The sequence below is a fragment of the Falco peregrinus genome, chromosome 8, assembly GCF_023634155.1.
Source record: "Falco peregrinus isolate bFalPer1 chromosome 8, bFalPer1.pri, whole genome shotgun sequence".
Classification (NCBI taxonomy): domain Eukaryota; kingdom Metazoa; phylum Chordata; class Aves; order Falconiformes; family Falconidae; genus Falco; species Falco peregrinus.
The window spans coordinates 11,560,453-11,584,286 of NC_073728.1; the positions used below are offsets into that span (position 1 = coordinate 11,560,453).

General features: G+C 47.4%; 1 protein-coding gene across 2 annotated transcripts; it reads left to right on the forward strand.

The window, feature by feature from the left end:
- The first annotated feature begins 1,914 nt into the window (after positions 1–1,914).
- Positions 1,915–20,651, forward strand: LANCL1 (LanC like glutathione S-transferase 1). Of its 2 annotated transcripts, XM_055812267.1 has the most exons (9): positions 1,915–2,068; positions 2,306–2,423; positions 9,950–10,157; positions 13,966–14,101; positions 14,435–14,581; positions 16,517–16,699; positions 17,129–17,305; positions 17,586–17,658; positions 18,531–20,651. In XM_055812267.1, exons 1-9 carry the CDS (start codon positions 1,985–1,987, stop codon positions 18,605–18,607), a joined length of 1,203 nt encoding a protein of 400 aa, XP_055668242.1. In that variant the 5' UTR covers positions 1,915–1,984; the 3' UTR covers positions 18,608–20,651. The 2 variants fall into 2 exon arrangements, with proteins under 2 accessions (XP_055668242.1, XP_055668243.1); XM_055812268.1 differs by lacking the exons at positions 1,915–2,068; positions 2,306–2,423 and adding an exon at positions 5,989–9,221.
- Positions 20,652–23,834: the final 3,183 nt, after the last annotated feature.

Consider the following 23,834-nt stretch of genomic DNA (forward strand, 5'->3'; position numbering starts at 1 on the left):
CAACTCCCTGGCAGGGTGCATGAAGAGAACTGGCAGAATGATCTGGGAGAAGCGTCTCTGTCTTTAAGTGATCCGGGGGGAGGAAAAAAAGAATATGGAAGGAATCAAAGATGAAAGAAAGATTCCAAAGCTGAAATTGTGTGCCTTATGCTGGAAGTTAATACTGAACTGTGCCTGGGGGAAGGAGGGCATAGAATATTGTTTTGACCTGCAGGTGGAAGGGAAGACCGTAATACAGGGCTATAAGCAGAAGACCCCACATTATTTTTGCTGAGCTGCCTCTCTGAATACTAAAGCTGCACAGTCCATCTCCCTGCCTTGAATGCAAGGCAATGCTGACATGATTGAAATTCACTAAACAAGAAACAGCTGAGTGGAAAAGGAACTGAAAGTGAACATAATTGGGATTCCCTCTTTTCTGCTTGTTGCTCCCCATCTCCTGCAATAACTTTTTTTTTTCTTTTCTTTGAGCTCTGATTTTACAGATTGTAATAAAGAATGGACACATGGACAGAAAACCAGAATCCCTTAGATAACACGACTGTCCCAAGCATGAATACAGTGACCTAATGTATTCCCATGGGTGTTTTCGATCACCACCGAAAGGTAAATTCTTATGATCTGCTGTTTCCCCTAAACCCACCCAGATGGATTCAGCTCCTGCAAGGGGCAGTGCCACTGCATTTAGACCTCTACAAGCCACCAAGAGCTTCAAGCTCAGACACATTCATTTGCAGTTCCCCGAGAGACACACGGGCAAGCCTGCAGAGCTAGAAGTGCTGGGGAGCCCCAAAGCTGTGCCTGTCATGGACTTCAGTGAGCCAGACTCCAGGCAGGGATGTCACAATCCTTCTCAGGCCTACAGGGTCAGGAAAAGGGGAGCCGAGCACAGTGTTATAGCAGGCAGAAAGGCAACAAGGCCTGGATTCAGACATACAGCACGAGGACAACTTAATCCAATGAATGCTATCCTGTTGCCAAAGGTACACTGTACACGGCTGGCTGCGTGGGGTACACGGCTACAAGATGACTGCAGGGAGACCCCCAACACCAGTACAACATCCCAAATGCTATGCAGCTGTGGAAAGCACTGCTCAGGCCTATGAGTCATAGGGACCTACCCTACATTCACAAGGAAGACCTGGCTTAGCCAGCACAGGTGAGATGCAGCAGCTCAGCAAGGGACAGCAAGGAAGAGACCCCGTCCCTCATCCAGGCCCAGCCCTAAACTGAGCTGCTGGAGGGGAGCAGAACTCAATATATGCTCCTTGGACTGACCCTCTGCCACCACAACCACATGGTACCCATCCCCACAAGACCTCAAAATCCCCAGGGCCGGCTGCAAGGGGCCCCAGCCCCCCAACGGCCTTCAAGTCCCACACAGCCAGCCAAGCCCAACTGCCCCTAAACACCACAGGGCCAGCTGTAAGGGGCCCCTAAATGGCACAGGGCTCCCTAAACCCCACAGAGCAGCTACATGGGGCCCCTAAACCCCACAGGGTCAGCTGCAATGGGCCCCCAAACACCACAGGGTCCTCTAAACCCCACAGGGCCAGCTGCCAGGGGGACCCCAAACTCTGCAGGGCTCCCTGAACCCCACACCGTTCTCTAAGCCCCACAGGGTCAGCAGCCAGGGGGACCCCAAACACTTCAGGGCTCCCTAAGCCCCACAGAGTCAGCAAAAAAACCCAAACCAATCCCTAAACCCCACAAGGCCAGCTGCAAGGGGCCCCTAAACGCTGAAGCGCCCCCCAAATCCCCCAGGGCCAGCCGAACAGAGCCTCTAACCCCCGGGGAGCCCGCCAGAGGCAGCTGCAAGGGGTCCTTAACCCCGAGAGGCTCCGCACTCCCCACGGAGCCGCGAGGCGCCGCCTCAGCGCCGGGAACGGCGGGACCGACAGCAGCGCCCGCTCCCTTCCGGGGCGGGGCGGGCCGGGCCGCGGCCCAGCGGAGCGGAGCGCGGCGGAGCGGGCACGGCGGCACCATGATGGCGCAGCGGGCCCTTCCTAACCCCTACGCGGACTATGACAAGTCCTTGGCCACCGGCTACTTCGACACCGCCGGGAGGGTGAGCGGGGCCGGGGTGAGGCAGCCGGGGCGGGAGCGGGCCCTTCCCGGCCCCAGCTGGGCAGCAGGGGCCCAGCCCGGCCCTGAGGTACCCGAGGGTTTCCAGCGGGGACCTGCCAGGTTTAAAACCACCCGGTGCCCTAGTTACGCGCCCTCCAGGTAGCTCCAGCTTACCAAAACCCCATCCGCCTGCCGGTGTGGCCTTCACTTTTAGTGGTGGGGGTTTTTTTCTCCACAGCTGACCCCTGAATTCACACAGCGGCTGAATAACAAAATCAGAGAGCTGCTGCAGCAGATGGAGAGGGGCCTCAAGTCTGCCGACCCGCACGACTGCACCGCGTACACCGGCTGGGCAGGTAGGGCACCTGCTTGGGCTGCGTCAGATGGGGCAGGAGCTCTCTGGAGCCCACTTCTAGGTCAGGCCGAGGCAGACTGTTGGTTTGTTGCGGTGTTTGAACGATCATGTTAGACTTGTGTCAAGAACAGTGCTTCTTCTGGCTGTTTTAATCCATTAAAGGGCTGTCTTTCTCAGGACTGTGGTTTTGGAGGTTTCGAGCTGCAGAGGGAAGACTTTAGTGTTGCAGGGCACAGCTGGGGCTTCTCTTGGTTGACAGTCCCAGACTTATGCCAAGCCGTCACCTGCTTGAGAGCAAACACGGGAGCCTTCGAAGGGACTGGCTCCAAATCTGGCTGTAGTGGGGATGGCGACAAGTAAACCAGTGCTTTGTGAAGTAGGCAGATACTTGAGATAGGTCATTTACCCGCAAAAAGACCTTGCATATGGCAGCGGTGAGCTTATGGCCTGAGATAATGTCTGTCTTTTCTGTTTGGGCCGAGTTTTATCTTACGACATTGTCTGATTGGCAGGTTGCGCCATTCCTGTGCCCCAGGTAGTGCCCCTCCACTTAGCCAGGGCTAGTTCTGCTCCCGTATCTGCTGGAAGGAGCAGAAATGCAAATGTGAGTATTACGAAGGATGAAAACCTTCCTCACACTAACTCTTGTGTGCAAAGCTTCCAGGAGCTTGTCTTTCTCTTGTGCTGCATTTTCAACCTGGTTTTCCTTCCTTGAGAGTGTGCCCGACCTTCTGCCTCCTATTTTTTCCCACTGGAGCCAGGGAGGACACACCTTTCTCTGCCACTTCATCCTTGGCTACTGCTGCATGCTTTGTCAGCTTTTCTGCCTTCTGCGCTGTGCCAGGCTCTAGGGAGGGACCCTGGGGTAGTTGTGATTAACCTCATGGTTGCTGCAAGATGTTTCATTGCTCCGCGGGGTTTTGGGAGGGGGGACAGTACACTGCAATCCTAAATGGCAATTTTCTACATTATAATCTGGGTGTGGCTGGCTTGCACTTGGATGCTGTGGAACTTGCTTGGGAAAATGGTGTTCATTTGCACTGGTGCTGAACTAACGTTGCAGCTTGATGACAGCAATGCCAAAAATGCCTGCTTAAAAATTTTAGTAACGTAGACAGGCATAGACAGGCACTGAGAGTGCTCTAGAGCAGTTCCTGTGAAATGGTAGGATGCCAGTATTAAATTCCAGCGTGGGAGAGCATTGATTTTATCAGTTGCTGCCTGGCAGCACTCTGCTGCTCCTGCCTGTGAATTTATGCATTTTGGTTCAGTGCTGGCTGATTTCACCTTGGGAGACAGGTTTAGTCTTCCAGCCTGTGTGACCCTGCTGAGGTCCCCTCAGATGAAAAGCACTCCATACATAAAGATGGTCTTCAGTCATGAGGGTGCTACTTGGCATGATGGCAGTCAACCTCTGGCCAGAATAATTCAGGAGATAAAAATTAGCTGATATTGGGAATACTCTGAAATTCTGCGGGGAGAACGTAAACACCTTTCCCCAGAGGCCATATTCCTTTCCTTAGGGTGGCCTTGAGGAGCATCATGTTGGAAAGTGACTGCAGTTGTGCAACAATGGTTGAGAGCTCTGGTAGGATTTCAGCTCAGTTTTATTTGGAAGGGAGTTTCTTAAGAGGGATTCTTCTTTTTTTCTGCCCACAGATCATTCCTTATTGGGCACACAACTTTGTTGCCTTGGCTAATGGGATTAGCAAAAAAACCATGGACAGATTTCCCACAGGTCACAGCCTGTGAAGTAAAGTTTGCAGATACTACGCTGTATCTTTGTCACCCTCCCTTCTTTTCTAATCCTAGCTATATTAATTTATTCAGTACTGGTTTCCAGAGATGAAATTAATTGGGCCAAGACAGCAGCTTTTTCCTGTAATTGCTTATGTAGGAAAGGCTTGTTGAGTATCTTCTCATGTAAATCATTGCCCAGCAGTCTGAAATGAACCCACACTCTTGTGGCCACTAATGAGAGAGATTTGAAATACGGCTCTCTTAGCACAAACTCTGCGTGAAATGTAACATATTAGAGTGTACTACATTACACCCAGTAATACACAGCATATGCTGGCATTTTACTTCGGTGCCTGTTGCCTTCCCAACACACTTGACAGAGCCCTGTTCCCTCAGCCTGCATGTGTGCCAGCGAAGCCATGGCTTCTTGGCACTTGAAGTTGGAGCAGAGGGAGGGAAGGACTTCTGTTTTCAGCTCAGAGGCAGTGAAAACACACTTTGGATCAAGATTACCCAGTGAATGGCTGAACGCCCTCAAAACACATTTCAATCAGTTTGTTACAGTTTCATTAAGTTCCCCATAGAGATCAGGGCCCTGTAGGCAACACCTGGTGCATGCCTGGGTATAAACCAGGCTTGGCTGTGGTATTCTGTTTTGTCTTTTATAGCTAGAGTGCAGTAAGAGCTTTTGTGGTCTTAATCGGTTTCGCTGGTATCTGAGTGTTGACTGAGGGAATGTAAACTGCCGTAAGCTAATTCTGAGTCAGTAGCAGTTCAAATCCTGGCAGAAGTACAACTGCCTCATCTGTTTTCAAATAGATTTTCATGAGGGTGCTGAAGAGTATATACAGGTGTGGTGGTATTTCTTAGCGTAGGAGGCCTTGCTCCAATGACTGCCACGACTGGGAGCACAGATGATGGAAAGGGGATGGAAGGTTCCAATGGAAGGAGACTGATGTCACTCCTGTAACCTCTTAGCTGACTGCAGAGGCTAGGAAGCTCCCGTGTCTGGTGCGTGCTGGACTGTTGTGTCCTTCCCAGACAATGAGGTGATCTGCCACCTGAAACGGAAGAGATTCCCCTTCTTCTATGTTACAGCAGTGCCTCTGGAATTTGCTTCCCATGCAAGCATTCCCTTCTTTAGCCATGTCATAGTCATGGCTTTCAGAGCTTCAGGGCCTCTGAAACAGACCAGTGAGTCCAGCTGGCCTGCCCCACCTGTGGCTTTTGGCTGGCCTGTTGGCAAGTGGAGATGAGGAGCTGGGCTGAGTTGCCTTTTGAAAGGACTCTTCAAAAGATACACCAGAGGAAAGAAAAGTCATTTAATAATGGATAGAAATTCTGACCGTACCAGTTCAGGAAGGCTTCTAGAAAAACACCTTTCATTCACTTTAGCGCAGTATCTTAGTTTTAACCTCAGAACCCAGAGAACTTGCATCCTCTTAAGAGTTTGGTTCAGAAAAACAAAATAATCCCTACAGAATAAGAGGCAGTGAGGCTGCGTTTGATGAGAGAATAGAGTGCCTTGTATCACACGCATAAACCACATTCCTGCCAAGTGCTTGGTGAGTAGTGTGAAATCTCCATTCTCGGAGATAGTCACTATTTGACTGGACAAGGTTCAGAGAGCGATGGGATGTAAAATTGAAGCTGGCCTTACTTTCAGATGTTTGGATCAGATCACTTCCACAGATCTCTTCTAACCTAGTCTGTTGCACAGTTCTGTGATGCGGTAGGTAATGGGTTGGTTTAGTTTGGACTGGACTGGTGGTGGGTTGGGGTTTTTTTGGGGGGGTGGGGGGTGCAAGGGAATCTTCTTCTGTAAAAAGTTTTACAAAAGAAGTGTTGTTACCCAGGTTTTAAGGCTGAAAAAGCTGAGGCATCCTGAGAAATGCCCAGTGTCCCACAATGCGCTAGGAAGGCAAGCAGTAAGCTGTAGTAAAATGCACCTGCAGCTGCCCAGACAATTCTGAACGTGGCATGATACAGCCCTCCAGAGGCGGTGTCTCGCTGTCCCATTCAGCATGGCTTTGGCATGACTTCTGAGCACAAGATAACATCCATGCATCTGCACCAGAAAAGATGCTTATATCCTTTGAGCTGGGCAGTAGAGCTATGCCACCCCCTCTGTAACTTTTACCCTATGCCTGACTCATTACGAGTGACATCAGTTTTCTCAGCAGAAACCATCAGGCTTCATAACTATGTGCAGAGACCAGTTTCCACTTCTTTCTTCTGTGTTGACATTCTGCTTTGAGGGTGCTGGCTGACTTCCCTGGGTCAGCACAAGAACTCTGAGCTGTTTATTACTGTAGATGGTAGGTTTGGAACTGGTCCAAATTAGGTCAAGAAATCTCCTCATGTGGCAACCTAGTGTCCCGTGTGAAAGGACCACGTTTCAGCTCAGCCCCTGGTGGACAAGGAGGTGTGTTCAGAACAATCTGATGGACATCCGTGCTGCTGCTGGCAGCGAGGGGACTGCAGGGAGCTGACACCAAGCCACGCTTCCTCTCAATGTTATCCACTCTATTCAGTGTGAAGGGGAAGCTTTGTCTCACTACTGCTGTTCTCCCACCAGCAGAATTGTTTGCAGTGGTAGTGCAATCCAACATAAAAGAGCAAGGTTAAACTTGCAGGGTAGGTGAGGCACAGCTTTACTTCTCTTTGATCAACAGAATGGTCATATGGATGAGAGATTCCCTCAGCCTGCTGCAGTGCTTTAGCTCTTGAGCAGGACCTTCTTTGGTATCTCCAGTGATGTCTGCTCTGTTGAAAGCAATGGTTGCTAAAATCAGGGCCATCAGCACTAGCCAACTGGTACAGCTGGTGCAAACAATTCCATTTTCTACTATGTACATTTAAGTCTCCTCTGCCCCACTCAAAAGAAATCTCTAATGCACAGTACCCCTCTGCATCTACAATACTGCTCATAAAAGACAGCAAGAAGAGAGGTGGTGTTTAGTGTCCTGCTGAAGATGTGAAATTAACAGGCTTTGTGAGAGACAAGCAGAATTTATTTTTGCCTCCTGGTTTCCTGCAGTGAGCAAGCATCTCAGGCATTAACACTCCAGCGTATTGGCTTCCTACGCACTAGAGGTTACAGTTTCAGTCATCAGAGCCCTGCTAAAAGATACGCTGTCAGTAGCACGTGTTCACTGTTGTTCTGCACCAAATGACATCTGATGCATCCTCCATCACATGTGGCTATGCAGTAGGTCTCAACAGTGCAAGAAGCAAAAAAAATCGAAGAAACCACAACAAAGAAAGTCCAGTAGCAATCAGTAAACAGAATAAAGCCCATACATCTTTGGCAATAGCAGGCCACAGGCAGCTGCTGCATGGCAGTTCTGCTGGAAACAATCAGGAGTCTCCGAGGTCACAAAAAAAAGGTCACAATTCCAACTGGGACACTGAACACGGACCTCCAGGGCACACAGAAATGGAGCAGATCCACTGCTTACCTAGACCCATTTAACTGATGATGCTGTGTTTGTATAGCACTTGAAGCATGCCAAACAAACAACCAGTCAGCTGGCAAACCCTACCTCGTCAGTTGGGGTGGGGAAGGTATTATTGGAAAGGGAGCAAGGCAGAGCTGTGGAATAGCTTCTGGAGAGCAACACTGCGTAGCTGAGCCAGGTTCTTCAGATGGAACTCTCTTGTCTCCCAACTGCACTGCCTCTGAAATATGCTGCCTACATCTAGGCACACAGGTCAGTATAGGCTATTCCCCACCCTGGTGACTGTGTTTTGTATCCCTCTGCATACATCTGTAAACATTGCCTCTTTATGCATGGATATGGCCTCCTTTGCTGGCCTTCCTTCCTTTTAGGCTCACAGGTAGCAACGGAGCAAGCAGTGGGCTAAAGGCAGCACTGCAGTGTGCCCTTCTGATCGGCTTGGGTGTATGAATTCCTTGAGGAATGAGTTGAGAAAACTGGCTTTAGATTCATTTTTTAAGGCCTTTGGGTTTTAAAGGAGAAATGAATGACTTGGGGAAGCAGCTTATCCCTTCCATCCTTCAGTGTATGTAGGTCAGTGGTTTTTTGAAGTCTTTTCCAAAGATGCTTGGGCCTGGGAGGAAAGGGGGCAAGAAATGTTTTAAAAGAGGAGAGGCAAAGAAGTCAGAGGAAAATGATGCTGAAACATTTACTTTCTAAGAATTCAATTATAGCAGTGGTCTCAGCAAGGTAGTTACATACATAATTAGGGTGGTATGATGGCAGTGGGAATAGAAGCTACTTACAAAGCAAAAAGTTATGTATTAAAGCAGGTAAGTCAAGAGTGCAAGTTGTGCTCAAACAGCTATCAGGCCTATTAAAGGCTAGAAGCTGTGTTAGTTGCTGAATAAATCAAGGAGAATCACTTGACATTTGCTAGCTGGAAGAGGAGGGTTCCCCTTTAAAGAAGGGCTTCATCTCCACATCCTCATAGACTTGAGCAATGACACCGTACATCTGAGCTTTCTCTGGAAATACTAACGCTGAACTGCTTAGAGAGAGGACAAGGTTATTAGCTTCAGCAGGAAATGGAAATTTGCCCGTAATAGACACACAGAATAGAATTGTCTGTAGTGCGAAGCTTTGGAGCTTACCCATGCAAAATGAGAAAATGATCTAAATTTAAAATTGTCCTCAGTATCATGGAAAGGGATTTTGCAGCATGCTTGTCTCCCTTCACCTTACCACATCAAAACCTGCAGAGATTGGCTTAATTAATTTAGGCTTAAAAGCAGGACCTCAGTCCTCTTAGAAATGGTTACTGTTAAGGGGAGAAATAAGCTTTTCTCAAAGTGATATAGGCCAGTACCTTTCTTCAGTGCATGTTTGAGGATGCCTTCCAGATCAGAAGGACAGTTCAAATGTGGCAGATCTTTCAGACACAGCCTTACTGAGGACTCTTCAGTTACCTACTAAAAGCTTCCAAGACCTGGATGAAGACAGGGCAGAGGCAAAGGACAGCAATTGATGTGACTTCTCAGTAGTGGAGTTGCTTCTGTAGCTGGCCAGCCAATTGAAAATCTCCAGGGAAGACCATGCAGCCTTTTTCAGCATGCAAGGTAGCTCTTTCTGTTTTGGACAAGGGCTCATATCATGAATGATGTGCTGCAGAGGAGAGTAAGACAGCCCTTTTCTTTTCTAGGATGCACTGGTGTCCAGGGAGCTGTAAGAACCTTGCTGGTGCTTCCCCTGGGGGCACGGGTGGGGTTGGGGGGAAGCCAAGTAGAATGTCTTAAGGTTGCTGCTTCTCAGTGCTGATCATGTGTCACTTTCTAAGATATCCAATCCAAGCTAAGTGATCCAGCCCTTTACTTCCTGGCATGAGAAAAAATAATTGAGATAGGGCAACAACTCAGTGCTGCTCTGCTGCAAGTACCATCTTGCTCAAAGATGATTTCTTTTTTCTTCCACTGTTTAGCAACAGTCCCAGGTACAGCTGATAGATTTAGGTGGGTTTGCCTATGTTTCATCTTTTGCTCCTTGCTACTAAAACTGTATGTAACCTGTGTATCAGAAGCTCTGCTGTCCTCCAGGACCTCCTGGATCAGACAATGCTGTTTGTCTTGATCTGCAGTCCACTCATGAGCAGCATCAGGTACAACAAGGTCACAAAGCAGGAAAAGAGGCTGTGGGTTATGCTCCTGGATGTGACCAAGAAGTCTGTCTAGAAGGCTTATGCTCTAGATGAGGCTGAAGGACAGGCTTTTAAGTTTGTTAAAATAGCCAGGGCACATAGTGGAATGGGTAAACTTTTCTGGTGGGTGCAACCTTTATGTTCCTTTTGCAGGCATTGCTTTGCTGTATTTGCACTTGCATGATGTGTATGGAGACCCAGCCTACCTTCAGGTGGCCCACGAGTACGTGAAGAAAAGCCTGAGCTGTCTGACAAAACGATCCATCACTTTCTTGTGTGGAGATGCTGGGCCCCTGGCAGTGGCTGCTGTTGTCTACCACAAACTGCAGAACCAGAAGCAATCAGAAGACTGCATCACTCGGTAAAACGCTTGGTTATGCCTGTGACTTGAAGTTCCTCTTGCTCATAAAGGTGGTTTGGGCTTGTAGCGGGCACTCTCCACCAAGCCTGAATACATTTTGTTGCAGTCTTATCTGAGAGAGAAGCCAGTAACTTAGTGAGCCAGCACAAACTTGGTGAAAGAGCTAGCTCAAAGACAAACACACTTGCCTGTCAGCCTGCAGAGCAAGGATATTGTTCAGCTGGTATTGCCATCTTAAAAATTCCAGTAAGCACAGAAAGAAGAAAAAAAAAAAAGACAAACAAACCAGGTGAGGTTTGGTATTTTTTCGGAACCCTTAAATTTAGCTTTACAGCCATTTTGATGAAAAGGAGAAATGTGGTAGGATTATTAGATTAATTTTGTAACTTGCTTTCACTTGCTATTTATTAGTTGACCTTGACTTAAACCTAAGATGGAAAGCATCCCTTTCAACTGCTGAATGCAGCTGGTTATGATTCATTTAGTTCCATTTCCTGCCTTTCCTCAACTGTTTCCAAATGTATTTTTGTTGGGTACTTCAGAAAAGCACAGACAAGCAGTCCTACAGTCAGATCAGCATGTGGCAGAGGAAGGAGGAGATGCAGTTGCAAGCTTTTGTTGCTTAAGGGAAATCAGTTTTGAGAAGGTGAGAAAGTCCTGTAAAGAGTTTCCATTTACGTACGGTCAGCACAAAAGCAAGACAAAACCCCTCACATTTCAAAACAACACTAAGTGCCTTTAAGCAGCCGAGCAAGTGATGCATAATTTCAATTTAAAAAGCCACGGGTGGGAATCAGAGGTGCCTGTATGGTTTGGACAGCAAGTTCCCACTCCTGTAACTAAGAATAGCTTCTGGTTTATGTGGATAAAGTCAGTCTGAGGACAGAACTCTCTTCTTTATTTTTTAAATAATCTGTCGTTTAGGTTTTGCTTAATACTGTATCAGAGTGGTGAATCTCACTACGAGTAATGTATTTGCTAACAAAAAGGGAACTAATCTATCAAACATTACAGGCCAGTTGTGGTCAATGCATAAGCCCCAAGTTGTGAAAAAACCCTAATTAATGTTTTCTTGCTGTAGATCTCTCCTCCCCGTATCCCTTCTGTTCTGCCTACAGTTTTGTGGCAGAATGGGAACTCATTATTAATTCTGCACTGCCATCTAATGGCATAATAAAGGCAGAGCCGTGGAAATTGGTTTCTTCATACATCTGAGAGGAGGAAAAAAGAAAAATGTGGCTTTCTCGAAGAAACAGTTACATCCTTACTTTGCCACTAATTCCCAGAGCAGTTAGCCTGACCATGCTACCTTTAAAAAGAGAGTATTTCTTTAAGAAATAGTTCCCTTAATAAAACTCCTAAGTGGGTTTTGCATATGCTGTTTAGTTACAGACCAGTTGCTTATTTATGCAGTGCAAGTGCATAGAGAGTGCACTTCTGTTGCAGCTGTGGAGAAGGAGGGCCTCTCCATTTTGTTCTCAGTCTTTTAAAGCACCTCATCTTTACTGAGCCCGAGGAGGGAATCCATCAGCCAGTTTTTACCTGCAGTGGAAGAGACAGAACCTTGTGTTTTCTTACCTCCTTGCTCTTGCCTAAATGAGTTAATGACCAACAAATGTGCTTTTATGCTCTGGAGAGACTAATGTTTCAGGGCGTCCCATTTTCCAAGAGCCTGTGAAAATCTGAGCTGTGTTCCAGGAGTCCTCTTTTCACCGCCATCTCCCACCAATTCAGAAGGTCAAAGATTTGCTTTTAGAGCCAGTAGCATACAAAACTCGCATCTTGCTCTACAGCTGTCTCACTTCCCTTCTGTCCAGAAACTACTGATTTTTGAGAGTTGAGGTAATAGGCTGATATGTGAGCAGGAGTGGCTCTTCCTTTCAGGGACCTGTATTTACCCCCTTACACCCAAGAAATGCATTCTGCATGCAATCAGTCCAGCAGTATCCCCGGCATGTCTTGCTGCATGCACGCCATGCAGCCCTGCCCCACATTTCAGAAACAATAGAAACTGCTGGCAGGCTTCCTCCCCTGATTATCCTGGCTGGGAAAGCAGCTAGAGGTAGACACAACAATGTGTAAGGAGCAAGAACAGTAGCTCCAGCTGCTCTGGATTTCCCCATGAAAAGAAGGTTTCACATCCAGACCTCAGAAAATCCCTGCTATGGGTATTACTATTTATCCACCCACCCATTCCTTCTATTGCACCTGACATTTCCCTGACATCTCAGAGCCAAACAACATCACCAGCCAGCATCTCTTCTGGCCAGCGTGCTGCTGGCCAGTCCATCTGTCAAAACACTGTTTTCTTCCTTGGAAACCCTCCTCTCTATCTGCCTTCCTTGGACTTGGGGACAGGGGACATGAGGAGACAGCAGGGCTTTGCTTTCAGCTCACACAACTGAGAGGGACCTGCACTTATGCCTAGTCTTGGATGTAAAGTCTGTCTCTTGGGTTTAATCTGTGAGAAGTCTCCCCCATGGAGCAATGCGCATCTGGAGTGGTACATGAGGCCTGGGGCCAGTCCACCTTGAGACACTGCTCTTTCCTTTCTACTTCAATAACCCTGCTCACTTTGAGTCCAGTGCCAAAGGGAGTCAACAGCCCAGCATCCTTTCTCTGCTCTGAGGGTACTGTGGACATTTGGTTCTTTCCTGTGCAACACATTGTTCTGCCTAGGAGCAGAGGCTGCCAAGACACATTTTCTGCTCCTCACACTGCTGTGACAGGGAAGCCCTGCGCACACACACAGCTCTCCTGGTAGTTTCTCGGCCCTACCCCTGTTGCAGCCACAGCAGGAAATGGCTGAGGGAACAGCCGTGAAGACACTTATGCTAGTATTTTAAAAGTGATGGCATTTTTCCGATTGTCATCTCAGGGGTGAACAGAAAAATAAACCCAAAACTAGTCGCATCCCTGCCTGCTGCTCTGACAGGGAAGGACATCCAGCCTTGCTGGAAGTGTGGTGAGAGGCAAAACAAAGGAAAAATCATATTAAGAGTGAGCTGGGCTACAAAACACCAGTGTGAAGAGCTGTCAGTCTCTGTTAGCGCTACAGGAATATCACCAACTTTGCAACATGATAATAGAAAAATGGCAAAGTATCTGAGTCCAGCAGACCTCTCGCTCTGCACATACGGGCTAAAGCCTAGTGCCAGCCAAGCTGTCCTCAGTGTGGGGTCGCACCACAGCCAGCCCACAGCACACACTGCTGAGCTGTTCTCACTACTGCTCAACCCTAGAAAAGATGTCTTGTATGTGCCACAGAGGCTTGATGTTAAACAATATTTTCAGCTGCTTATCCCCACCTCTTACCTAGATTTTTAGTTCATAGAGGCCCCTCTTTTTCCACTGACAGAGTGCCCCTCTCAGGCATGGAGAGAAAGGGGCTTTTCTATCAGGACTTCCAAGCACAAGGGGTGAGATTCTTCCACATACCATCAGCCCTAGTTTGACTTTCTAGCATTGCTTGAACAACTTTATGCTGACCATTTCCTATAGTCCACGTTTCCCTGCAAGTAGCTTTCCTGGAGCTGATGTTTTAAAGAACAAGCACATAGTATGACTGCATTGTAAAGAGCTGAGCAGACTAAAGCAATAAGCCAAAAAAAAAAAAAAAAAAAAGCAGAGGGGAAGGAGGAATTCTGCACTTGGTGTAGCTGGAAGGCTGAGAACCAGACTGGCCTGACATCTCCCAGGGCACAGGCAGCATGAAGGGACCAACCATGTTTCTGAGCTCCAGTCTCACTACTTGGTTAGATGGCTTTGAGTGTCCTCTAATCTTCCCCATGTGAATTTTTCTTTGTAGTTTGCTCCATCTACACAAGCTTGACCCACGAGTTCCAGATGAACTGCTGTACGGGCGCATAGGCTATCTCTATGCGCTAATATTTGTGAACAAGCACTTTGGAGAGGAAAAGATCCCTCAAAGTCACATTCAGCAGGTACTGTGGCTTCTGTTGATTTGTTAACTGTCTCTTCCCATGCAGCTCATCTGCAGGTAAAAATCAATGCAAGATGTAGAGAACTCTGGAAGGGAGAAAATGCATCATGGTATGCCTGCTGCTCTTCTTCCAAATGGACAAAGCACCACATGCCCACCCACCACACATACAAATCCATAGGCAGTACTGACCTGGCATACATTTCACTCCCTCACCCACACTCTTCTCTATGCTTGGGCAGAAAAACAACTCTTCTGATCTGTGTCAGGATACTCACTGTGCTATGTCCAATACAGCAGCATTTCCTTCACCCACATCTGTTCCCATCCATAGGTCTGTGAAGCAGTTGTAGCCTCAGGAGAGAGCTTGGCCAAAAGGAGGAACTTCACAGCAAAGAGCCCGCTGATGTATGAGTGGTACCAGGAGTACTATGTAGGGGCAGCCCATGGTTTGGCTGGGATTTACTACTATCTCATGCAGGTAAGAGGCACTGGAGGGGATGGACCTTTAGCAGCTGTTTCACATTTCTTTGAACAAGGAGGAGCATTTGAGTTGGCTCTTGGTGATGACAGGCTGGTAAGGTCCCTTGTCTGATTGACTTCTGTGGGTGATCATGCACCTCCACTTCTAAAGGTTTTCTCCAAGTGTGCGAGATTGAAATTCCCACCTCCATGGAGATCTGTAGAGAAGTGTGACCTGCATTATACCAGCAGTTTCACATAATGGAGACCTGTAGGACAGCTGGGTTTGAGCTTCCCCCTCTTGTATTAATTGCTTGTGAAGTACTCCCATTTGATGGTGTCTGCGGGCTGCCTGCATTTTTTGAGGTGGTTACTTGGAGCAATCCCAGACCATTACAAATTGAGAATCTTTGTAAGAAAATCATAGTGAAAGAGATTTTGTTCATAGTAGGAAGGCGGGAAATGCTTTGTTTCCAAATCAGGGCCTGTATCTAAAGGTGAAAGAGGTGGGACTTTTTACTTTGATAAAGCAGCTGAGTTCTGCAGTGCCTGAAGAAGGCATGGCAAGACGAGAAGTTGAGAGCTGCAGTGCCGCTTTGCTTTGATGCTGTCTTTCTCACAGCTTTGCACAACTTGCTGGAACTCTGGCAATATTCCCTTCCCCAGCTCAAATGAGGGTGGTGATTTCCCTATGTGGGTCACTTTGTGCATAAATGTACAGTGCTTAAGCTCTGAAAAATAGCAGCAATAAATGACATTGCCTTTTCAAAGCATTAAGGGCACCCACTGAGCAACGCAAATTATTTTAGCATAGAAGAAGGTGATATCTTTTATTAGACCCAGCTGTCACAGCAAGGGGAAAAGAACCCACCAGGTTTCAAGTATTTGAGCTTTCCTTCAGGGCCCTCAAAGTTCAATCCCATATACAAGATAAGCATAGTTCCTGTGAATATAACCCTCTTACTTGACTCAGAGAGGAAGGGGTGGTTGGTATCTTGTAAGTGGGAGGAGATTTGGCAAGAGGAGGATGTGAGGTGATTATTGCCCAGGAATACAGAACAGCTAGTTGGGAGCAGAGAAGGCAGCAGTGTGCAGTGAGCCTGAATTTGCACCGAGTCGCTGAGGTTGTATCCCATAAAATACTGCATGGGCTTCATGCTTCTCTGCAGTATGAAGTACAAGGAGCCTGGATCAGCCAGGCATGATGCACAAAAGGCTTTGGGAGAAGCAAACAAGGGAGATATGGAGAGGACAACATTGGACTCTTACCTCTAATGGTTTTACAGCACAAGCATTGCTTTTTAATTTTCAAGTTATCAACCTGGGAACAGTGTGACCCTTAGGTGAGAGTGCTCGCTGCAGTCTGGCATGGGAAATCAGAACTGCACAGATTTCATGTGAGGTAGTGTCATTGGAAGAGGACTCAAGTCACTCCCTTGTTTTCCATCTGAGGTCAGCGGTGAAGTGACCCCCTTGCAATTACCCAGAAACATCTGTGAAAAAGCAGTATCACAGCCCACCAGCATGGCTGGCCCAGCAGGTCAGAGCTGAGATGCTCTAGGTGCTCATTGCCTGTATTCATCCTTAATACTGATTTTAGACAGTTTATCTCTTCACTCCAGCTCTGGGTACCTGAAACTATTCCTACTTATCAGGAAAAGAAGCAGCAAGCCCTCTTGCTAAAGGGCCAGGTGACATGCTGGGGGCAGTCTTTGTTTCTGGGGATGCCAGGGTATAACTGGAAATAAGTCATTGCTGAAGGACAGAGCTGCCTGGGGCCAAGTGAGTGTTTGTGATGTGTGAAAGCCTGGAGCAAAGAAATAACTTTATTGACAAGGAGTAAGAGGGAACATGGTCATAGCTGGGTTTGTTTCTGTCCTTCAGGCAGATCTTGGGCCTCTTAGGGACAGACAGAATGGTAATTCTCCCCAGTTTAACACTTTCTCTCTCTTAGCCTGGCCTTGGAGTGAGCCAAGTAAAACTGCACAACACAGTCAAACCCAGCGTGGACTACGTCTGCCAACTAAAGTTCACATCTGGAAATTACCCTCCATGCATCAATGACACCAGAGACCTACTCGTCCACTGGTGCCATGGGGCACCAGGTGTTATCTACATGCTTGTCCAGGCCTACAAGGTACCAGAAATCTTGCAAAGACCCTTTGGGGACCCCTAAAGGTGGAACGTCATCATGGAGAAGACTCTATTAATAGAGTCCCTCTCTCCCTGAGAATAGGATGGCTTGTTACAGTGAAATCACCCACAGTGACCACTGACTGGTATGGAAATTAGTCTTTTTAAAAATTGTTTCTGAAAATACCCATCAGCTGTGTGGGGTGTCCTGTAGCAGGTGACTGATGGTGACAACTAGTTGTCTGTGAAGTAATGGTCCTACAGTCCCATTCATCATATCAAAAACATTCTCCTTTAAAGTAGACAACAAAGTCACAGCATTAAGACTTCCATAGGAGAGAAACTAATTAACCCAAGCCTCCCCATCACACAGGGATGCCCTTGGTGTGGAGGAAATTGCCTCAGCAAGGGGGAATATTTCTTGTCTCTGTAGGTCTTTGGGGAGCAGCAGTATCTAAATGATGCCTTGCAGTGTGCAGAAGTGATCTGGCAGCATGGGTTACTGAAGAAAGGCTATGGGCTGTGCCATGGGACAGCTGGCAACGCTTATGGCTTCCTCACACTGTACAACCTCACGCAGAATATGAAATACCTGTACAGGGCTTGCAAGGTAAGTACCTGTGTGAGGAAGAGAGAGGGGATTGTTCACTTCTGCCTTTTATGTCACTGGCTTTGCCTTTGAAACCCAATTTCTACTGTGGCAGAGATGCAGCTAGATCTGACTAGCTCCACTAGACTAGTCCTTCAGCAGTGCAGTCATTTTCTGACAGCCTGTACAGAAGGAATATCCCTGCAGAAGCTTAGCTCTGCAAGAGATAATGTGAGTATGAGGGTGGTATTTTATTTAAGATCTGTCCTCAACAAAATGTAAACATTTTTTTTCCTCTCAGTTTGCAGAGTGGTGTTTAAGCTATGGCCAACATGGGTGCAGGACTCCAGACACACCATTCTCTCTCTTTGAAGGTAACCTCTATCTCTAGGCTTGTGTTTTTCTCCTCGATCTGAGCCAATCTAGCACCAAGGAAAACAAAATAAATGCTTCACTGAAGTCTTTGCAAAACTTAGTGTAGAGGATGGGAAGGAAATTGTATCTACTTTTTTTACCCTTTTCCATAAGTAGTCTTTTTGTAGCACAGACTAATGTCTTAGCTGGAGCATCTTGTCCTCTTGGGCCTCCCACACAGATTCTGCACACAGGTCTCAAGGGGAATTCTTAATGGGTACAGGCCAAAGTCTACCTTACGGTAATTTGTAGCCTGGCTTCTCAGTCTCTTTTCTGTGCATTTTTAAGGATTAAAACCAGTTCCATTCCAAAGTTGACTGAGGAACAAATGGCTGCTTTTGTAGGCCTTGTTGGCTCCTCTGGCACTTTGTGGCTCCTCCTAAGCTCTCCCCCAAAATCTGCCATCAGCAGGTATTACTGAAAGAGCCGTTTCATCAGCTAACATAGATCTCCCTAGCTTTGCTTCAGGAACAAGGGGAGTTAGATCAGTGAGGACCTGAGGCAGCATGTCACTGGGTCCAAAGTTTTGCAAAAATGTTCAGATTATTAAACCTGTGGACAGGTAAAGCAGAAGGGAGGGAGCTGCAGGAGGGGAAGACCCATCATGTTTTCCCAGGTGATTTGCAACATTTGAACAACTTTGAAATGTTTTCCGCACTGAAGTACCTAAGTTGCTCGGGAAACCTGGGTTCAGACCTTGGAAATTTAGGTGCTTCTGAAAAACGTTTTCCTTGCTTATGTCTTCATGACTCATTCACCCCCTAGATAACTGATAAAATAGGTGCCCAAAAGGAATCTCTCTGAAGCACGTTGTGTTTTTTCTTATCCTCAGGAATGGCTGGAACGATTTACTTTCTTGCTGACCTGCTGGTGCCAACCAAGGCGAAATTCCCTGCATTTGAACTCTAAATCTGAGTTTGGCAGTTTCCTGCCTGAATCCTTCCGCACTGGGAAAAACAGTTCGAAGCTGTTTTCTCCTTCTTCCAAACTCATCATTGTTCACCTGACAATGTAAATCCATCCTTCTGAGGGCATGCTGAGTTTTCTAATATTTCTAGTCATCTCATTGCATTGTTTCAATTTAAAAGACAGAATACACATTTTGCTGTTGTCTCTTAAAAACACAGAGCTGAAGGTGGGAGCATGGATAAAATGCACAGTATTTTGTTGGCTATAGAGTTCTGCTGTTTTCTGTGTCCCATTTCCTGGCAAGAAATTTTCTATTTAATGTAACTTTGGCCATTTTTTTTTTTTTTTTTGTGTGCTGACAAATAGTTGCAGGAATTTAGTTGCCTTTGGAAAATGAAAAACTGAGACTCTTGCCCTGCAAGTTGCTTTTAAGTGTTTTCTTTCTGAGCAGCCAGGGACTAGGCAGTTCAGTAGCTGCGCTGCTCCACGCAAAGCAAATGTGATGGACTGTGGAGTCTTTATATATGTTTTTTTAATGTCAAGATTGCAAGTGGCACAGCTGGAACTGACATACCAAAGCTTGCCCTGAATTTTCACCTGTCTTTTTTAAAGACAAAGGCTATGTATAGCTCTTCTGTGCTTTTTTTCCAGTGACAGACAAATAATCCACTAGCTTTTGTGCTTATTTGCCCATCTTATGCTAAACCTTGCAGAAGTCCATTGATGATTTAATGGAAAACCCCAGTCTAGAAGTGAGCTAAGCGCGCTTGCTGGTGTGGTCTCTTCTGTTTACCTTTGAAAGTTGATTCTGCAGTCATTATTTAAAATTGTGTATGAATACTATAGGTGTTAGTTGATGCTAGGCCCACCAGCAGCAGCATGGGAAATGAAATGTATTCCACTGAGTTTTTCAGTGTTTAACCTATTACCTATATAGATGTTTACATGCTTTGTTTTATAAGCTTTCCTGAACCTGATAATTTGAGCCACTTGTTTGCCTTGTTACTGCTTGTTGTAGTTTGATATGCAACCACACATCAACCCAACTGGAAAATCTGCCCTAGGTTAAATAGCTTTGACCTGTCAAGCAGACCAGATACTTGCAAGGGGTAATCTACTTTTCCATCCTTAGCTGATGCTATACTAATTTGCAGCAATTAGGGACATGACCCTGTAAAACACTTCCTTAGCACTAAGCATGAGCTAAACTCTGAGCAGAGTGATAGTTACTGATGCAGCTGTACCACTTTGCTGATTGAGGGCAGCTCCTCTGCCTGCACAACAGTGGACATGAGTTCTCATCTTTTAAGGGCTCAGTTGCTGAGTGCCTCAGGCCGCTTAAGAGCAGGCAAGCAGCTGCAGGGCAGTATCGGCAGGCTCCAAGCCAGCATGCTCCTGCACCAGCGATAGGTGAAGCAGGAGAACCAGACCTGGCATACTAATGCAGCTAGCTCACAGGTGCCTGAATGCAAGGCAGCCTCGCCGCAGTGGCATAGGCAGACCTCCAAGAACCTGCTGGATGGGCTGCTCCAGCAAAGAATAGAAACCATTCCTGGAAGGCTGCCTGATCCTCAAAGCCCAGCCTCCTGTTGCCATCACATGTTTTCTGGAAGTTCATCAAAAGACAGCCTGAATTGCAGAGTAACTTTGGGCCCAGCATCCCCATCAGAAGCTCGTGCAGACTCAGCAGTGGTCATCCCCTGTTGTTCATGGGGCCTAAACAACACAGGGAGGTGACTGGAAAGGAGAAAGCACAGCCCCAAGAGCGTGATTTGGCTAATCAAAACAGTTTGGGGGTGGGATCCTGTAGTACGTGAGGCCTGCTGTAATTTACCTCCTCACTTGGCTGGTGTGATGGCAGCGTAGGGACGTTGCTCTGAGCCTGGGCTTCTCCTGGGCACTGCTTCTGTAAAGGAGATGGTTTGTGCAGCCTGATGTCACAGCACCATCACACCCCAGGGTTCGTACACCCCAGGGGATTGTCAGGGCCTGGTGTACAACTGCAGAGTGGAGCACTGTTTAATAAAAATGCTGAAATGAACAAGCTTTGGGTTATTTCTACCCCCTACTTTGTGACCAGGATTCATGTCTGAAGAGAACAAGATGCCACAACAGCTGCTCCGGTGGCTCCTGGGGTCTCACTGACTTCTCACCAACCCTGGGTGTCAAAAGAGTATTTCACATTTTTCCCCATCTCCAATCCATCGCAGGCCGTGCTTTTCTCCCAGGACATCCTTTGGCAACGCTGTTTCCATCCAAGTCCATGTCCTCCCCACTGTGGCTTCCATTGGAGACGACAGTCCTGCAAGTTAGTCTTAACTGCACCAAAATGTGCCTGTGTGCGCTGCTGCCCACCAGAAAGAAGATGTGAATCCTCCCAAAAAAGCATCCCTCTGGCCCAGTGGCAGGAGGAACAGGCTGCCTGTCAGGCTGGGACTGTTCAGCACCAGAGTGTTTAAGACCAGAGTGTCAGGAATGGTATGAGTAAAGGTGATCCTGTGCTCCAGCACAAGCATAAATTAAGCTGCTTGAGTCCCGTACAGCTTGGTTTTCTACAATTTCCATTTCTATTGAGGTTTGTGGTAAAGTTTGTCAGGGAGGGGGGTCCAGCAATTGGGATGGGAAAGCAGCATGGTGCAGAGTGTCTCTGGTTGCCCTTCCTTTTTCATATGGGGGTGTGGTGCTGCCCACTTTCATGCATCTTTATGCCAAGTGCAGGGAGTGGGAGCAAGACAAAGCCTGAATAAACACTACTGCTTCAACAAGCTACACAAGAGGGACTTCATCAGACATGTAGACATTTAACAGTTCTTGGTGATGTTTATGTTTGTCCATGACAGTGTTCCATTTTTAAAAAATCAAGTGCCTTATACTCCCAAGAAATAAGTAAAAAATGTGTTTTGAATGGATTGCCATGTGGCTCGGTTTTTGTTCACCTCCTGTGTATACCAGTGTGATGAGTAAGATGAAAAATGTCACGCTGTTAACCAAACGCCAGCTGTAGGTGTGCATCTCCCCCGAGAGCCTGCTGTGGTTTCAGCTCTCAAGAACTGACAGCAGCCTCAGCTATGAATGAGGTGACACAGGGACAGTGTGAGAGGACAGATATGTTATTGCTGCCTCTGCCCAATTTATTTAATTTCCCATTCTTGCATATAACTTTTCAAATGCCCACAAACTACAATCAGCACTAATGCTAAATCCATGGCTAATACTATGTTGCCAAACAAGTCCCCCTCATGAGTGGTTCTCAGCCCCAACAGCATTAGCAGCGAGGCACACAGCTCATCTGAGAAATCAGTTCACGAACTACCACTGCCATCATTTAATGCACATGGGTTTCACTTTGAAGCCGCTTCAGAGTAGGCTGCTGGCTGCGGCCTGGCAGTTGCCCTCCTTGTATTGACAGGGAAAAAGCCTCCACAAACCCCACCTCGGCCTCCTGCCCCTAACAGGGATGTTGCTCCATCTGACAGGCTTGGAGCTGGGTGAGGTGGAGAATTCAGGTTGCATGTCCCACATGCAATGACTCAAAAGCAGCTGTGAGAGAAGCAACCCTGTGGGGCGCAAAGCTGCTGGCAAAAGGCTTCATTTGCACAAGTTATCCAGCCAGACCTTGCTTCTCTCCAGCATCTCATCTGACTTCCATCTCTCTGCGCTGTTATCTCACCTTTGCCCCTTCCCCTCTTTGTTCATGTTTTTCCACCACCTTGGCCAAATTTGAGTGGAGTTTTCTTATGGTAACACCCAAAGGAATGTGGCTTGGTCCCAGTGGGACTGCCAAGTCCTGCTCCAGGCCAGCAAGGTCCCATAACATACAGTTCATTTGTTGCAAGATACCTTTTTTTTTTTTTTTTTGCATTGGGAAGAACCTGGTTCCTCACATCTTTCTGCCCAGAACAGCTGAGTCCTTTAGCCAAAGTGTCCCATGTCCCTTCAGCTGCACCCAGGAGGGAAACCTGAACTGAAGACCAGTACCCAGAACAGGAAATCTAAATCCCAGGAGTTACAACTCACAACGTTATGAATTTTCTGAAGACAAAATCCAACAGAACAAGAGGCAGAAGATCTGCCCAAAATAAGCACCTGAGGAAACATGCTGGAGCCCAACTAGGCTTGCCCTGGCAGGGGAGCCAGCCCGAGGACACCCATTGCTGAAGCTTGGGTGGAGATGGCCTCAGAAAGGGGCTGTGCATCCCCAGCAGGTGGCAATGCAGCCTGACAGCAGCAGCCACCCTGCCACTGCCAAGCAGATGCCCACACCCTCGGCTGCTAAGTCATACCTCCAGAGAGCTGGGATTCGGCTCTTGGGCAGCCCTGGGAAAGTCACTCAAACCAAAAAGCCTACACAGATGAGGTTGTATTTGTATACTGTGTGGGATGACAGAGATGTGAGAAATGTGGAAGCCCTTCAGAAGTGCATTGCTTCTAAGTGAGTCATGTACACCCTTGGAAAAGAAAAACAAAACCAAAACCAAAACAGCACATCTTTCTTGCCTGACGCTACACAAGCTCCTCCACAAGCCCCAGCAGAGGAGGACAACTCTTCATGCTCTTCGGCCACACAGGCAGGTTTTCAAGGAAACATTCCACATGTTCAAGCAGGTTTTCAAGGAAATGTTCCACATCCTGAGGGAAAACACTGTATGCCTCCCCATGTCAGTTTTACAGATGTTGCACAAGATCTGCCACCAACTGCTCCCGACTCCCAGGAACTAGAGAGCCAACAACCCCCATCCCCACAGGCTGCCCCTGGCTCTGGTTCACTGCCCTAGAACCCCATAGGGATTGGGAACATCCCAAAAGGGCAAGAGCATCAAGAAAACCCAGCTGGGCACATGTGTAAGGGTGTCAAGGCTCACCACTGAGATATTTTGATGTCAAGGGAAAAACCAAGCCCAGGTAGGGCAGAAATGCCTCCTGCAGGTGGATTTGCAGTACTGTCTCTGTTGAGACACGGCCTGAAGCCAACACGGCCAAGAACAGCCTTGGGTCTTGCTGACCCTGCTGATTGGCAGTCTTGGAAGTTTTCAGGCAACCCCTTGTTCTGGCCATGTGTGAGGATGGAGGAGCACAAGGCAGGGAACTGGGCCCTGTGGCGTCAGGGGGTTCAGGCCTGTGGGTTCTTTCAGGTTTTTGGGAGGACCCCTGTGACAGTGGGTTGCAACGTTAGCATCCAAACTCATTCACAAACACAGCAGGGAGCAGATAACTAAGCTCAGGACAA